General features: G+C 39.0%; 1 protein-coding gene across 1 annotated transcript in view; it reads right to left on the bottom strand.

The window, feature by feature from the left end:
- Positions 1 to 18,633, bottom strand: part of LOC120424769 (uncharacterized) — a 426,898-nt gene that overhangs the window by 42,075 nt on the left and 366,190 nt on the right. The window contains exons 16-17 of the mRNA XM_052706009.1: positions 13,886 to 13,945; positions 4,301 to 5,300 (exon numbers count right to left, since the gene is read on the bottom strand). Of these exons, the coding sequence (XP_052561969.1) occupies positions 4,301 to 5,300; positions 13,886 to 13,945 (1,060 nt within the window). The remainder of the gene's footprint in view (positions 1 to 4,300; positions 5,301 to 13,885; positions 13,946 to 18,633) is intronic.

Genomic DNA, 18,633 nt, shown 5'->3' with positions numbered 1-18,633 from the left:
CACAGAGAAGCGAATCGTTTTTTTTTGTGTTATTTATATTTTGGCAAATCCGAAAATATCGCCACGCGAGGAGAGTGATCGACACGGTGGGTCCAAAAGTGACAAATTAGCTGGAATATATATTGTAATTTGGAGTGTCACAAAAGTCGCTCTGTTTTTATTTTGAAAATGCTAATCTGGCGGAAGTGATTGACTTTTTTTGACCGTGCAAATGGGTCTCCAGTAGGCGAATTTGGAGAGGGGCGTTGTTTGTTTGGGGCGAGATTTATCGATTGTTGCCAGACAGCTGGAACTGGTTCGCCGCGGCGGCGGTGGGAATGGTTCTATGTTTGTGACAGTCACTAATTCAGCGCGAAGCTGTTTGTTTGCTAACGATAAATCTTTGACAGGTGGAGTAGGTGTTAAGCGGACTCAAATTTGAGTAGAATTTAATGTGTCAAAAATGACCGAATTGGCAACCTAGTTGATTGAATAAAATATGAAGAAGATCGTAGTTTCTCCGAAGTGTGTATTCATTTGACAGTTTGCAGATCTGACTAACCTCAGCTTTGACTGACATTGAGTAAGTAAGGTTTTGACAAATTCTGAGTGATTGTTGATGACGGCGTTCAAAAGAATAAAACGCAGCCAGTGTTGCCAGTTTTGTAAACAAAATGCTTCAAGTTAATTTAAATTGCTCCAAACAAGATCAAGCATCTTATTCTAATTACTCCCACCAGTAGGCGCCGTAACGAGATCTACTCCAGAAAACTTGTTCCATTATCATGTAACTCGGCGATCAGTCGCAACTTGACAGTTCTCATTCGCAATAAATCGCAGTGTGCGTTGCTCGTTTATTCAAATCAGATGCACCACGTGCACCAGCCCGCGCTTACACAATCGTGTGGTTTGTTATTAATCGCGACGCTGGAATTCCAAACGCGCTCCGCCGTGCTGCCAGCGCAATCTGTCAAATGACGAGTTCGGGAGGTTCAAACGATCAATCACCGCGAGTCAACCCTTAAAAAGCGGTTCGCTACGTTTGTAAACATACAATGTTTACATCGTAAAATTTCTTCAAACAGCGCGCAACCCTTTCGCTCAATTTCGAGTGAATAATTAAGATCCCGAGTATAGTAGGCCGCACGGCCACGGGTTGGCATCAAATTGGAAATATTTCATCGCAGTGACCTTGACGGGACCGCCGCCTTCTTCGTCGTCATCGTCGCCTGCTGCGATGGGTTTAGGGCGGCAGCTATTTTCAGCACTCACTCTTGAAAAGTCTTCTCCCCTGACACATGGCCAAGATGAAAAACTACTTTTGAAAGTGAAAATAGATTTCCGTTCCCTTCTCCGCCAGAGTGTGTGTGTGTAAACAAACGTTTCCTGAGGTTTTCGCGCGCGCAAAACACTTTTGCAGACTTTCGGGAAACGACCACCGTGATTTATGGCCCTCCCCCTTTTCCCTACTTGCCGGAGATAATGAGACTTTGCCAGCGTCAGGTACTTGGCGGTTCTCTCTCGCGCTAGAGGCCAAGGTCAACCCGGGTTGGGCACGTGTGCGTGTCGGATCGAGTTAGGGATCCGGGATCCGTCAGAATCCGGGGATGAACTGGCAACTCTTTTTCCCCTTCAATATGGCATCGTCGATGATTTACGTGACATGTTTTTGGGTGCGATTTGGGATGGTTTTGCGGTTTGTTTGAACATCTTTGAGGTGGTGGACGGGGACACGCGGAAAAAATGGCGGTCGAATGTCAATAACCTTGTTGAAGGGTGGCGGCCGGCGGCGTGATGCCAAACGGGACAGGAAATTGGCTGTTTGTGGGTGGGTTGTTGCGTGCTCTTGAGGTAAAATCGAGGAACGAAACTGGGTAAACTGAGTTAAACGTGTAGACACTCATGGCGAATAATGATAGTAGATCCTATACAGATTTTTAAAAGTGTGCCATGGCATGAAAGCTTCGATTAAAAATCTGGATACAGGCATTTTGCTTCCTGAGCAGTGAAAGTAAAAAGTCTAATTGATAATTTATTTATTTTTTTAAGGGGTAGGCGTAAAATCGAAATCTTACTTTTGGGAGAAAATCTACCATCAATTCTTGGTTACCAATCGTAAAATTTCTTGCGAATCCAAATTCGCTAATTGGAACGACTGACAGCTGTCAAAAGCTTGAAACCACGTGTTCAAAAATTGTCGAACAATGGGGTTGAAACGTCAATATCAGTTTGACAACTGATTCTGACGGTTTAGTGCCCTCTTAATTCGAAATCGTTCGAATTAGCGGACATTCAAGGTAGCAAAATTCGAACTAACGAATCTTTTGTATCGCACTGTACTTTCTTTATCTTCAGATGTTTGATCTTTAGAAAAGTTGTTATTATTGATGAGAAGAATTCAATTTAAACAAAAATAACCATTTTGGTTTTCATCATTTACAAAACAAAATGGAAATGCGCTATATAACCCCAATCTAAAATAGTGGTTTATGTAACAAGTTGCAAAAAGAGGTGTTTTTCAGTACGAGTCCTACATTTATCCAACGAGGTTCACCGAGTTGGATAAATAAGACGAGTGCTGAAAAAATCAAGCTTTGCAACGAGTTCCATACAACATTTTTTGTAATTTCGAAAAACACCCATTGAGTGAAATTTTAAGTCAAATTTTCATGTATTTTGTCAATAAATCGTTTAAATAAAAAAAAATGATTAAAAGTGTTACTTTTCGAAACAAGTGCTGAAAAGTGTTGCTATTCGATTCTGTTATTTTTGGTACAGAAAAGTAAGCTATTTCGTCGTTCAAGAATGACAGGAAAAGTAAGTAGTTTCACGACGGAATTGCAAAAATATTATTTAAGATATGAAGATGTGGTTGAGATGGCCAAAATGCATTTTTAAAAGCTATAGAACAAGCTGTTCAACAGCAGGAACAATTTAACCAAATCTATTGAGGTTTGAATTAAAGGATTAACCTTTGAAAAGTCTCGTGTTTTGGCCTCGCTTCCAAGTGTCTTTACAAAGTGAGTACAAAAAAAAATACTCTCGCGACTGCTGGTGAGTTAAAATTGGAAAAGATTAGGTACAAAGTTTAAACACAAATAATATAAATTTCAAGTAAATTACGTTTAATAAATCAAATCTCAATTTTATAAGCATTTAGGCAAAACGCATTTTTAATCCAAATTTCGTTGAAAATAGCCGGGGAATCAATTGGAAATTATTTAAAATACATTTTAATTAATTCAATTCAATTCGGTTCTATGGTGAATAATCAAGATACAAAGTACACATTTTAATTAAAAATGTGAAATTTTGGAAAATCCTAGGTGCCAATTTTAAGCCAAATCGGTTAAGGCTGTTGAGAGTTAAAGTTTGTTTAGAAATTTTTGATTTTTTTTTGACTACCCTATAAAAAGTTATAAGCACTTAAGTGTTATTTATGCCATTTTGGAGGCCGGATCTCAGATATTTTGATGAAAACGTTGTCCGGATCTCTCATGCAACCTATCGTTGGATAGGTAATCAAAAGACCTTTCCAACGCGTCTAAGACATTGAAGATCTGACTACCCTATCAAAAGTTATAAGCACTTAAGTGTTAAACATCAAACATAATATATAATATGTATCACAATAAGCAAGCAATCAGTGGATGGGAAAACAAATTAAATCATTTTTTAAATTTTTTAATGTGAATAAAGTGAAAACTTATTTTGCATTGATGGCCTACTGCATTTAAAAAATAAAGATTTTATTTTTAAATTTAATATGGAAATTTGATTCGAAGTAAAGCTAAGAACACGAATGTCCGGCCAACGCAGCCGCAGAACTTAGTACCAGTTCGATTTTTCTAAGATCTGCCAGTCGAACAATCTCCAGAGGTTGCTTTGTTCAATGGTCGATGACAGGCGCAAAGTTCTGCGTCTGCGTTGGACGGATAATCTTGTTCTTAGCTTAAGGAACTTTGTTAGTTTTTTGTTTACTCCAATTGGAGTAATCACTACTGGAGCCAGGATAGAAGGGAATCTAAGCCGCTCTGTTGGGCTAAGATCAATAAATCACAGTTCAGTGTCACCCTTTTCTCACTAAAACATCAATATAAAAAACCGCGGGAGTTGCCACCGTTTCACGACCTTCACACTTATTTATTAAATCGAAAAACAGTCCTCTTCCTCCTTATCACAAGCCACCAATTCTTAATCACACAGTCAAATCCAGTCACATTGGCGGCAAGGTCACATTTTTGGCCACGCGTCACAACACATCGTTTTTTAGCACTTTTTGGCAACTCCCGGCATTAAATCTCTTGCTTTGAACACTTACCCATCGTTGGAGAACTGCCGCCCGAAGCTGCCGTCCATGGTGTTGGACCGTTTCAGTGGCTCGTGCGGATATCCGTTCGCGGTGCCGTGCTCCGTGGTCACCGTTTTAACCGTTTTCTGATAGTACCGCGTGCCGGCGTTATCGACCGTATCCGTTCCGTTGAGGCCACCCCCGGGAGACGACTGCTGGTCGCCGATGGTGTACTTTTCACTGAGCACTTTATCGCGCCGTTCGCGAAGCATTTCCTCAAAGTCCGAGTTGCGGCCACCACCGCCGACTCCGTTGCCGAAGGTGACGCCCGCGGAGGTCGCCGATTTGCGCGTCGAGTTGGGCGTCCCGAGCGCCTTGCGCACCATCGACGGACTCGACAGGCCCGACTGCATCTTGATCATGGTCGAGGCGGGCGGATTCTGGGGCGTCCCCGTCGTCGGTATGCTGCCGTAGGTGAAGGGTCGTGAGTCCTCCCGGGCGTGGTACGGGCGTGCAAACGTGTCGTCGTCGTCGTCCGAGGTGAACCGTTCCGAAGCTCCCGTAGTGGATCGCGCCTGCCGAGGGTATCCGAAAGACTGATGGTTCAGCTGCTGTTGCTGGTGCTGCAGGTTCATGATGAGCTCACGCTCAGTCGGCGTCAACGGAGCGCCTCCCGTGAGTTCCCGCTTATCGCGAATCGTCGAGTAGTTACTCGTGGAACTCAACAGCGGCGTATCGCGGCCACTCTCGCTCGGCGGCGGCGTCAACGTCGTCGTCGTGCTGCTCGTCTCGTACAGCAGCAACTCACGCTCTTTGGCGAGTGGTTCCTCTCTGAGTGCCGGCAGCTGGGCCGAGTGCGATCGCTTGATCGTGTCGGTGGAGGTGTTTACAAAGTGATCCGCCTGGTGATGCTGCGCAGACTGTGGATGATGGTTGTTCTTGCCGTTGTTGCGATTGACGGCGTCCGGAATTCCTTGGACCGTCATCAGCATGTCGGACAGCAGGTCGTCCAGCTCGCGGTGACGATCATCTGCGAGAGAGAGAGAGAGAGAGTGAGAGGGAGAAAGAGTGACGATCAGTTTTGAGCGTTATTGAGAGAGAGAGTGCTAACGCTAATTAAAATTTGTCAGGTTTTGGGGGATTTTGAGCGTTTTTTGCGAAGCGTTTTCGCGCGTTGAGAATTGAGGAAGCGGACGCCTGGTTGGTGGGTTTGGATTGGGGGTGGCTTAGCTTCGCCGGACGTGACCGTGAAAGACGGCAGTATAATGCGTCATTAAAAAAGAGTTTTTTTTTGCTGTCGAGATAGTGAACGAGTTATTAATATAATTTCTTCATTTGTATGCTGAAATGAGGCATATTTTTACGAGCATTTGAAATTGATTTTCGGCATCAAAGAGCGATAAAAATTCTGAATTTGGTGTTAGAGGATTTGGAAGAAGCTTTCCAATCAAGGTGAGACTTTGGTAGCTTGCTATGAAAATTTGAAACTGCTTAGCAGTGCTGTTAAACGTTTAGATTAACGACGTTTAACTTAACGGAATCGTTAAAAGTTAACATAAACGTGAACGCGAACGGAGCCTACGTTGATCCTTACTTTAACGTGAACGGAGCACGTTAATTAACGTCGTTAATTAACGCGTTGATTAACGCGTTAATCTTTTTGAGGCCCCGACTTTGAGGGCCTGTATCTCCCAAACGGTTACATCTAGCGGGCTACTTCTAGTTGCATTTTACGGGCATTAACTTTGACTGTGAGTTCCCGGTGAGGTAATTTGTTCAAAGTGGCCACCGGTTCCGGCAACCCGGAACATCCATCAAGCATGTTTTTAAAAGTTTTTGTTGTTCAATCGTCATTTGAGCCAATGTTATGAGACGTTGTTTGTAGTACATAGGTATACTGACTTTATTGTGTCCCTGAACTGACCAGGGGTTGAGCATTCCAAAAAAGTTTCCACGTGGTTTGTGGATGATCCCAAATCAAAATACCTGCTCAAGGTACAGATTTTCGATTGTTTTCATAGCTCTTTTCTATAGACAGCCCCCAAATTTGTATGGAGACTTGTATAAAGAAACTTATGATGCAAAGGGCTTATAAATAAAACAATGAAATTTGCGATTTGCGAAATCAAGAGAATTGCCCAATAACAATCCAATAACAACAAAATCATAACCAACAAATTATAAAACTTGTTGCAAATAACATTAAATGTGATTGGCATGGTATAAAAAGAAACAACAACTTTCAACCAATAATAGATCAATAATAAATTTTGAAGTGCTAACATACACTGTTATTAAAATCTGATGCATTAGGGTAGATGTCCTTATTTAAGGCCTACAAAGAGAACCCCAATATACGTTTGCAACAGCTTCCAACACCCATATTACTTAGACAAAGCCAATCATTAGCCTATCTGGGATTATTCCATCAAATATAATGTAAATTTCTGATGAATGTAATGGAAATTTACATCATGCATAATAAACCTTTTTGGTACATGATAAATAATGTAAATTTACAAGAATATTTGTTTTCTGTGTAGTCTGAGTTTCAAAATCATGAGGATTGGAATCAACTCAACTCAAATTTTCGACCCTCTCGATCATACAGTCGTCCTCAGACTGCACAGAAAAAAATATTCCTGTAAATTTACATTATTTATCATGTACCAAAAGGTATCATGATAAATGATGTATATTTACATTAGGTTCATTGGAAATTTACATTAGATTCATTGGAAATTTACATTAGTTTTGAAAATTTACATTAGTTTTGGAATTTACATTACTTTTGGAATTTACATTAGTTCAAATCAACTAATTCTGATTGGCCAATGGGAATGAGAAGCTCGACTTGGATTGCAGTAGGAAAAGGGTGTGGCCTATGTTCTATTTTAAAATGATTGAAGCGGGCAGCAAAAGGAAATTCGGATTTTAAAAAGTTGTTTCACAGGTAGGGGACGCTTTCTCGTCGACGGCCAAGTGAAATAACGCTGGACTGGAATCGAACGGACGACGGGTAGGATGTTCGGTGTTACTGCTGCTACCCGCTGCCGACTGAGCCATCTTCGCATTTTATAAACGAGTGGCAAAAGCATTAACTTGTTCAGGTCGAGGCTCAGGCAGTGGGCCAGCGAAGTATGAGAGCGATAGAAAGAGAACCAAATATAACTATTTTTAGTTCGGGTAGTTTTGAAGTCAACGTTTGGCAGAAATACATTGGATATATGATTTACATTAAATAGGAATTTACAGGAAGTAAAAGTAAAAAAAGTAAATCTTTCCCAGTTCCTGAGGGGAACACCCTTGAAGAGTATCGGGGCCGGCATTTACAAAGCGGATTCAGTGGCAGTTTCATTCTCAACTTAATGTTAACATGTTAAGGTTAATGTTAACATTCCATAGGTCGCCTCCCTAAGGTGTCGTGATTAGGTCCAGTTTGTGACGATACACTACCTTCCCTTTACTAAGCAATCGATTCCAGAAGGGAAAAGATCACCAGTTGTGTTGGTCCGAGCCGGGATTTGAACCCCGATCTACCGCTTACGAGGCGGAAGCGTTACCACTAGGCTACGTGGCTCGGTCAATTTACAGGAAGCCGATTTGATTTGAGGAAGCCGAACACGGGTAGAAATTCATCAGATTTGAGTTTCCATGCTCAACGTTTCCATTAGATTCATGATTTACATTAGATTTAGATTTACATTGGAGTAATTTCCATGACTTTTTACTCTTTACATCATATTTCAACATTACATTGAGTGAGTTTACATAAGAAACAGTAATTACGTGCTGTGTAAATTTACATATTTTTTTCTGTGTGGGGGTCCAAAATCGCTCAATTTCTCAAACTCAAAAGCAACTGGATAAAAATAAAAGTGGATTTCCCATGTTTATCACCAACCTGCGCAGCGCGAATGCGCGAAAAAATGCACTGCCTCAGACTCCGCGGTGGACAACAACCCTTGCCGGGTGGCTGCGGCCAAGATCCATATGCGGCCGGCTCGAATTAATTCGTAACTATGGACATTGCAACTCGTTACACACACGCACGCACTCAAAGCATAATAATGTCGCGCTTTTTTCATGTCGTGGCAACTTGTCCCTCCAGTTGGGTTTTCTAACCAGGGCCTTATTTTTCTCACCTCACCAACCATGCGGGGCGAGATCCGGCTCACGAGATTTCGCGCGGACTCAGCAGGCCATGGATTGATTTTCCCTTCGAGATTCGCGCGGCCATCTTGGCCGCCATCTTTGGCCGTGGACACTTTTCACAACTTTTGCGTGAAAATTGTCATCGCGAGAGTTACGGCATGGCCAACTACGACGGTGGCCCTTCGCCATGATGGATCCGAAAATGTCGGCGTCGTAGTCGTCGCGGTTGCGTCGTTCACACATATTTGGAATAATTTCACGATTATTAATTACATACAACTGGTGAGCAGCGAAAGTGAACGTTTTGGGTCCGTGGCGACCACAGCAGGTGGGTGTCCCGGCTAACCTGGTGTACAACAACCAAAAACGTCGAATCTTGTTTGGTTTGGCAAGGTAGCATTGCACGCGGTTGCACAGTTGAAAATGAAAGAGTTATTTCAGCCCTGCGTTTGACAGATTCCTTACCTTTAGCTTTATTTACATTGATGTAACGCGTTGTAACGCAATCTCACCTTCAGCATTGATTGCTTTGCGTAGAACAAGGCAAGTCTAATACAAGTGAGGTGAGCATTTGTCAAAATTCCACGTTCCAGATTAGCTCATATTTTTGAATAATTTTAAATCCAAACTTAGTCAACTTTTTGCACCGTGTCAATTGTCAGCTCGACAATCTGCAACTACTGTGCAAATTTTTAGTGCGGTGACAACTTTACTTTTTAAGGGGCAGCTTTGGGTGACAGCTCGGGTGGGGTGTGAAACCCGCCCAGAGCCCACATCCATCATAGGCAGTGAAAAGCCTTCATTTTCTCACTAGTTTCGTAATCTCTCGGTGCGCAATCCCAAAAGAGGTTCGTCCAGATTGGAAAAACGGCGTCGTGGTATTTACGGGGGCCACTTGGAATGCACCAGGTGGGCTTTCGGTTTTTCTTAACGTGGGTTTTTGATCTCAAACGGGAAAGAAAAAAATAGCTGCAAGTTTGAATAATCATGCTGTCAGTGTTAATTTAGTAATTCTGGGTAGAAACTCATTTTTTATGACTGTGAAATCGCTGGAATAGTTAAACAAAAGTGACGTTTCAATTGCACCTTAAATTCGTAATCAGAGCAAGGGTTGCCAGTTTCTCACAACTGTCAACCTGGTCGTGTCATCGCACACCAGGATCGCACTTCGCAAATTGTTCCATTGAACCATATCGATAAGAGAAAAGCCGCCACTGAACTGAAACCATCACGCATCAAACGCTGTCACCGCTGTTGAACCTTATCGCCCGCGGATCAAAAATGCGCAAAAATGAGCAGGAGAAACGTCAAAAGGTGTTGTGACTGCTCTCGTTTCCCGAACCCGCCTGCAGGTGGTACTGTGCGGTCATTCAACAAGAGTGAAAGACATTCAGTCGCGACTGATCCGCCTAACAGACAAGTGGACATGAAAGTTAAATATATTTGCTTGAGAATTTTAGCCAGATTTCGTCAAATCTAAACCAAACCGTTACTTAATCCACCTTCAGGTGGTTGGTATCTTCCTTACAATTATATAGTAATTTCGTATGAAATAAAAAAAATTCCGATTTCAAAAAATTGCAGACTTTTTGTCAAGAAAATCTAGACAATGCGTTTAAAGAAGATGGCCACCCTTAACAAGGCTCTTTCGTGGTGATCAGACCCGGCCATTTGAGGTTATATTAAAAATCAGCCTTTCATGTAGTCGTCCAAATAGTTTTTTATTCATAACTTTTAAACAACGAAATGAAACATAACAATTTTCGGATACCAAAATTCGCTTATCCAAAGGCGAGTGAATCGAGTGCATATTTTTGATCAACATCCTCCCACACGCGCAATGAAGTTTTAAAAAAGTCTGTGTACCTTAAAAAATGTCTGACACAAGCTCAAATGTGAAACACAGACAAATCAGTGGATCTGGCATCCTTACTATGTACATAGAGAACCCATAGCGCATTGATTGTTTTGAAAAAGTACTCTAGAATTAAGAAATTAAAAAAAATCTACAAATTTAGACTTTTTTAAATACGAACATGCAAAAATCAAAAATTCAAAAATTTAAAAAATCTAGATTTAAGATTCAAAGAATAAAAAATCCAACATTTAAAAAAATGTTCCAAAAAATTTCAAAATTAAATATTACTTTTTACTTTTACTAAAACCTTAAAATAAAAAAAAAACAAAAATTCAAGAATTAAAATTTTTTTAAATCCAAATCTAGAGTTTTTTTTGATTAGGTCCTATAAACATATGAAAGACAATAGTTTATTGGTCCTTTTCAAAAAAAACTCTGGAAATGTTTTAAAATTCTAAAAAAAAAAGTAAATTCGAATTGGAAAATTCAGGAATTCAAAAAAAAAAAAAAAACCAAGACTGGAATAATAAAAAAAGAAGATTTAAACATAAAATTCCAAAAGGACCCCGTGGCGCGGTGGTTAGCGGCTTCGGCTGTCGATCCCTCATGTGTGCTAAGGGGTCCGGGTTCGATTCCCGCCCATCTCCTCTGTGTGTTCTGTGTTTGTCCCGTTAGTTAGTAAATTCAGTCTGAAAAGTCGGTGTGATGTCTATTATTAAAATAAAAAAAAACTGTTAAAAAAATCCTTAAAATTCAATTTTAAAATACTTTTTAAAAATAAAAAAATCAGAAATTTTAAATTTTCTTAATTCAAATTCAATTCCAAAAAATCCAATGAATAAGAATTGGATAATTTAGGAATTAAAAAATATTTTTTCGATTAAAATAAAAAATTGTTAATTTAAAAAAAAAATATTAAAAAAAAACTAAGGTTAAACATACTGCTATTTTAAAAAAAGGTATAAAAATTGATTTCCAAATTTGCAAATACAGTTTGTTTTGGTATGCACAACTTTCCTTGACAGTACCATAACTGTAACGCTGACTTAAATATATTCTGACATTTTATAGTGATTTTAAAACAAGCCATAAAATTTTCATTTACTGCAACCCAATCCCGTCTTTAGACGGGCTTCGATTAAAAAAATCTTTAAAAAGCATTGGAAAGAAGAACTCTTAAAATTTTAGAAAAAAATATGGGTTGGAAGTTTTACTTTTTGCCTTCCTCACCTCAATGAGGAAAGGCTATAAAATCACTCGAAAAATGAACTTCTTTATTCGACCTCGTAGACCCACCTTCACGTATACCTATCGACTCAGAATCAAATTCTGAACAAATGTCTGTGCGTGTGTCTGGATGTGAGTCCGTGCACCGAAAAATATGCACACGATTATCTCCGGACTGGCTGAACCGATTTGGACCATTTTGGTCTCATTCGATCCTTCTTGGGGTCTCACAAAACCCTAGTTAATATTATGAAGTTTAGAAAAGTACTTCAAAAGTTATGCTTAAAAAACGATTTTAGCTAAACTTCGAAAGATTATAAAAAGGGTGGTTTTTGTAAGAAAACCCGTCATGCTATACATTTTTAGAAAGGTATTTTGAAGACCTTTCCAACGAGCCCAAAACATTGAAGATCTGACAACGCCATCAGAAGTTATGAGCACTTAAATGTTATTTTTACACTTTTTTGAGGCCAGATCTCAAATATTTTGATGAAAAAGTTGCCCGGATCTATCATGCGACCCATCGTTGGATAGGTAATCAAAAGACCTTTCCAACAAGCCCAAAAGATTGAAGATCTGATAACCCCATCAAAAGTTATAAGTACTTAAGTGTTTTTAATGCACTTTTTTGAGGCCGGATCTCAGATATTTTGATAAAAAATAAGTGTTATTTAAACACTTTTTTGAGGCTGTGTAGTGTATTCACTTTATTTATGTGAGGAAGGCACCAACCACCTAAAGGTGGATTAAGTAACGTTTTTATGTAACTTTGCCAATGTTTTTAAAAATGATTTTTTTTTAGGGGTCAACTTTGGCTGTGTTTTTTACTAACATTTCCTATATTTTAATAAAAAAGAAGTATGCAGTAATTTTTCTAGTGTCCCAGACTATGCCTCTACGAATTTTTTTTTACAATTTATATGATAATGGTGCCATTTTACAGCAGAAAATGTGAAAACAAGCAAAAAATTGAAGAAGTGAAAACATGAAAAAAATAGATAGGCAAAATGTAATGATAGGAGGTGGTAGAATAGGCCAAATACTACCAAAAACAAAGATCAACTAAACAAGATAAATGCAAATTAAGATACTAAAAATGAAACAAGAAAACATAAAACAAGAGAAGTAAAGTTTTTCGTAGAACAAAAGTTGCTCAAAATGACCTCCTGATCACGTGGAAAAAAATGGGCAGTTGAGGGCTAAATATAACATTATAAGTTTGATTGTCTGTGCATTAACCATTCATAGCTAAACTCAAAGAAAATCGCAAGCAAAAAAAAAACTCGAACAGAATTCATCAAAAGCCGCGCGGCTTGGTGAAACCGTTTTCTCACGTCACCAAAGTGCGATCATAGATTTTTATCTCATGGAGCTTGCCCGCGGGAGCACAGCGATTGTGGCGTAAATTTGTGAAAAGTTGACACTTTTTTTTTTGCTGCTTTGAGGGAATTACCGCAAGTTTTTTTTTTGTGTTGCGCTCTTTCTCTTTCAGTTTGACTGCGTTGCAAATTGATGTCTCTATTGGCAGACGGTGACCAGTTTAAGGTTGAGAAAGATTAATTTGAGTTTAAAAATTTGTAATGGAAAATGAAAGTAGGACCGTTATGTTTTATCTTTTAAAGGTAGGGGAACGGCATGTATTGCTAACGGGCATTAAAGTTGACTCATCATTATTTGACGTTCAATTACAGTTTCTTAAACGTGATTTGCATACAACTTGAATACAATATTGAAGTAAGTTCGATGCAAGTAAATGGTTGCTTTTGGGCTGCATAAAAGAAGCGTACAATTTACTAGCGACATCTGGTTAATTTTTCTTCCAAAATGACAATTTCTGCTCACTCAAAACCAATTTTCCCTTCCAAAATGAAAAGCTCGGGCCATTTTCCATTTCCAGCGGAAAACTTTCTATCACATTCCCTAATTGACTCCCGGAGATGCAGTCTTTGGCGTTCGTCGACTTGCAAGCTCCACAAAAGTCGAATTTCCTTTCCTGGCGGGTTTGGAAGGTTTGGAAAAAAACTCCACTCCGCATCAGCATCAGGGAAAGTGGCCTTGCCGCGGAGACAAACTGGCGACACGCAGAAGGTCTTCCTGCTGAACATCACTGTTGAGTTGTGTTCATCAACTCGAGAAATTCAAGCGCAGAGTTGGAATGCCCAATGCAACAGCGATTCCGTTAAGGAAGCTTGAACCAGGCCGCCCAAGTTTGCTGCTGGATCGGATCGGATCGTTTGGCGCGGAATTTGTGCGGATGTTTGTGTGAAGGTAGTTGACAAAAGTGTAACGGAGCGAAGTCGGCAGAGAGAGTGCGTGTAGGTTTGAGTTCTGTTACTGTTTGCTGGAAATAGAGGGGAGGGAAAGGGGAGGCTTACCTTGGGGACTAGCTTGGCTGGGGAAACTGGATGGTGAAACGCTCGAGCCCTGGAGGCGACCTGGAAGTGAAAATTGAGAGGCGAAATAGGAAGGAAAAAGTTAGTTTAAGTTAAGTCAGTTTAAGCAAGAGGAATTAAAAATCAAATTTAAAACCATTTTTGTGAAAGTTTTTTTTACTGAATTGATAAAACATGCAAACCTTTATCAATTCAGTCGAAAAAAACTTTCACGAAACTATTCAATGTTATCAATTCTTGAAAAAAAATATTTTTGTAAGTTTGGAGTGCAAAGTTTAACCACAAAAAAAATTAATGATAAAAAATATTACCTCAAAATAAAAAAAAATACAATCACATTTTACAAGTAAACTTATGCCTCTTTACTTTTGTAAGATACATATTTTTAAACTTTTTGTTACAGGCTCTATTATCCAAAGCATCGATTTTCAAAAGATTGGATTATTCAAAGTCGATTGTCTGAATAATTGGATCATGAAAATAAAATCTATTTGTGTTTTAATATGTGTCATACAAAGTGGGTATGTGAATTTAAAAAAAATGTCTTAGGAAGAGATTTTTTGATTAATTTATGATAAGGCTGGTACAAATTTTATTTAAGAGCAAGTTTTTCACCAATGTGTAACAGGTCGTATGCTCCGATTTGGATGAAACTTTCAGCGTTTGTTTGTCTATACATGAGATGAACTCATGCCAAATATGAGCCCTCTACGACAAAGGGAAGTGGGGTAAAACGGGCTTTGAAGTTTGAGGTCAAAAAAACATGAAAAATCTTAAAATTGCTCGCATTTCCGTAAAACTTCATCAATTCCAACTCTCTTAGATGCATTCGAAAGGTCTTTTGAAGCACTTCAAAATGTACCATAGACATCCAGGATTGGTTTAACTTTTTCTCATAGCTTTTGCAAATTAGTTTTTTTGACCTCAAACTTCAAAGCCCGTTTTACCCCACTTCCCTTTGTCGTAGAGGGCTCATATTTGGCATGAGTTCATCTCATGTATAGACAAACAAACGCTGAAAGTTTCATCCAAATCGGAGCACCTCGATACGACCTCTAGAACAAACCGAGCAATATTTACAAATACTGCCTCTTAAAGTTTTTGTCTCCCCTCCCTTCAAAATTGCCCCGAAAAATCAGGGGGCAAAAATAATATTTTTTCAAAAAGCTTCAAAACATCAATGGAAATTTAAGTGCAATCAGCTGAAATCAATTTAAAATGCATTCCCCTGCGTTCAGAATCATTTTTAGCATGTTTGGGTTGATTTAAAAATCTTTTGAACTTTTGAAACTTTTCGATATTTATTATTTTTCAGATTCCAGCGGCTTATCCACAAGTTAAAACGACAGTTCTGGAAATTTCGACTTTATCACCACGTGCGATTCAGCAGCCTAGCTCATTCGTCATCTTCCAGGAGCTTCTGGAAGACGAAAGTGATCCTGCAATCTTCGAAACCCAGCGAGAGTGGAGTCGAATCTTAAAGCAACTCGGAAATCGGAAATTGAATTCTACACTACGTTCTAACTCAGGGGTGCCCAACCTTTTGGCCCTGCGGGCCAGATCTGATTTTTCTGAAGCAGTGGCGGGCCGGAACTAATATTTGATAAAAGTTGAAAAAGTAAACTTATTTTTTTAAATTTTCTTATGATTGGGTTCTTTTAAAGTAAATACATAAAAGAACTAGTGTTGCAAATATGATTCATATATCTTGATTTTAAGAATGAAAAACAAAGATAACATTCAAAAATGTGTTTATTTGACTTATTTTAATTTTTGCTTGTTTAAAATTGTATAGATATTGTTTCTGCCGATTGAAATTAAATACCTTGATATATTTAAAAAAAAAAAACATTAAAATTTCAATGATCGTTGCAATTTTTTGAAGTTTTTGATACATTTTTTAATATTTTTAAAATATTTGCAGCGATCTATTTTCAGTATGAATAATTTGATTTTTTAAGCTCTTTAAAAAAAACTTTATCACTAAAAAGTTGTTCTGGAAAAATACATTAGTTTTGCTTACTTATTTATTTAAAAAAAAAATAGAAAGAAAACTTCATTTTTAAGTGAACACAGTTAAAACTGAAATAAATAACATTTAGTCTCTGTTTTGTAAATATCAAAATTATAAGAATTTAATTCAAACATGAAGAATGTTCTTATAATATATGTTGAAATTTGATCTCAAGCTTATTTTTTTAATTCAGACAATAATTTTATTTATTTACCTAATACTTCATGAACAGCCTTAAGGGCCAGTCATAGAACTATTTTGAAAAGCAGTCGCGGGCCGGGTGAAATGGCTTCACGGGCCGGATCCGGCCCGCGGGCCGGACTTTGGGCAGGCCTGTTCTAACTGGTTTTGTGCAGTACACGGGAAAGTCCAGCACAATGAACTCTTGTACCGGCAAAATAGAAGAGCAAATCCAGATTGTGATCACTGTCCTAGGACAGTGGACACGTTAGAGCATAGGCTATTTGAATGTCGCATAGTTTCCCCAGTGTGGAGTTTTGCGAAAACAAAGTTGAGTTCCATTAGTCCTTACCTTAGACACAAACAAAATGAGTACCTTTTGTATCCATCGCTTAGTCGTTTGTCACGAGCGCATTCACTTCAAACTAAAAATATTGTTGCCAAATATTTATATTTCATTTGTAATAATCCTGTAGGTAGCCTTAGCGTAGAAATCTTTAAATTTGAATTGTAAACTTTAAAGTAAATAAACAAGGATATGATTTAAAAAAAATCAAAAATTTGTTGTGCTAAAATTGTTGTTTTTGTCAAATCTTACATTTTTTGAAAACTAATGATTGCAAAACAACTGAACTAGCTTAAAATGCATTTTAAAACACTTTTTCCATGCAAATGTTGAAACTATGGCTTGTTATTTCAATATTTCAATATTTATCAGTGATCATATGGTCATGTATTATTGTTGAATTCGTTTTAAGGTGATCATCTTATTTTGCAATAGATATCAAATGAACTTTTTTTTTTGGTAAGGTGAATCCACGTACAAACAGTGGTAACGTTCTTTTAAATTCCATCAATCAGCAATTTAACCGTCAATTTGAATTATTGGAAACTAACAATGGCCATTTTGAGTTCACCAGCGCTCATTTACACTTGTTTGACAATCACAAGAAACTGTATGCACTCACACTATCAACCACATCGAGCGATGCCCACGATCACAACTATATGGCATGAGTAAGAAGTCATCGATGGTTTTTTTGATAAGAAAATATTCAATGATTTTCGTCTGTTTATCTGTGTGGTGCATCGGTAAGTTAACATTTTGGAAAAATGTTTTTTTTTTTCAATTTTGAATAATATAGGCCATTGCAAATATTAGTTCAAGTGAAATCTATTATAAACTATTCAGAATAGATTTTTCTTTATTTTTGCGTTTTAGTAAAAAAAAGAATTTTTCAACATTTTGACAAATGAATACAAAACAATATGAATTTTGGTACAACAAATCGGTAAAAGACTGATAAGTTTAGCAAAAAAATATTTTCATGAATTAATTGATTCGAACTTTGAAATCTATTGTTTTGCCCCCCTCTCGACTTTGACTCATCATAGAAAACAAAGAAAAAAATTAAAAAATGTTTAGATTGAGTTACACACATTTTTCTAAAAAGTGCTGCAAAAAACTTCCAAGAGATCTTTTTTCTTTGTTTTGATAAGTATAGAAAACACTCAAAAATTATTCAAAAATATATTTTTTATGCATGAATTCACCTCCGTGTAAGCACGAGAGCAAGCAGCAGTCAAGTGCTCAGTGCTCCATCGTTTTTTCGATTTTTTTCGCCGTAGTTTACCGTGATTAGCCGCGAGTTTGCTCCACCAGCATGCCAAGGGCCGGCCGTGGCCGTGGCAGTTCGAGTGCGGCCTCGAAAACCCGCGAAGTTCGTCTACCGGCCGTGTGCAAAAAGGTAAACAAACCAACGCCGTGTCGACCGCCATCGCGCAGGGAAGCGTGAGCGCAGAAGGCATCGACAAAAAGTTACTTCACCCCGGATATGTTCCGAGATCACCAGTGCGAACCCGTTCAGGTACTTCCGGTGCCACGACCAACACGTCAACATCCGCCAACATTCCCATCAGGAACGAGTTCCAGATGCTGAGCGACGACGAAGAAAACAACAACAACAACACCGACGGTAGCAGCACTACCGACGACGACGATGACGATCGTCGTGCACGGAAAAAAGTGCCGACGCCAAAAACGAACAATTCTCCATAGGAACGTAGACCACCTCCAATTTTTGTTTTGGACACGTTGGTGGACGATATTGACGAGTTGCTGGAAGGCCTCGGATATTGTCTGAAAATCGGTAAGTCGTCAGTGCAAGTCTACACATTTGACAGCAAGAACTTCGACCTGGTTGTGAAGAAATTGAAGATTAAAAACTTCAAGTTCTACACATTCGACCCCGTGCAGAAGACAGCCGTGAAGGTCGTCTTGCAGGGGTACCAAGACCGCCCGATCTCCGACCTCAAAAAGGACCTCTCGGGTGCTGGAATAACGCCGCGTGACATAAAAGTGCTCTCGCGGAAGACAACAGTAACGGGTACGCATACTCTGTACCTGTTGTACTTCGACCGCGGCACCGTCAAGATTCAAGACCTGCGACGAACTAAGGCGTTGGACGGGTTTTGGGTAAACTGGCGGTTCTACTCAAAGAACCCGTCGGACGCAGCACAATGCCACCGTTGCCAG

Source organism: Culex pipiens, chromosome 1 (genome assembly GCF_016801865.2).
Source record: "Culex pipiens pallens isolate TS chromosome 1, TS_CPP_V2, whole genome shotgun sequence".
Taxonomy (NCBI): domain Eukaryota; kingdom Metazoa; phylum Arthropoda; class Insecta; order Diptera; family Culicidae; genus Culex; species Culex pipiens.
Note: the sequence above shows the minus strand (reverse complement) of the source record. Positions and strands in the feature narration are given on the sequence as shown.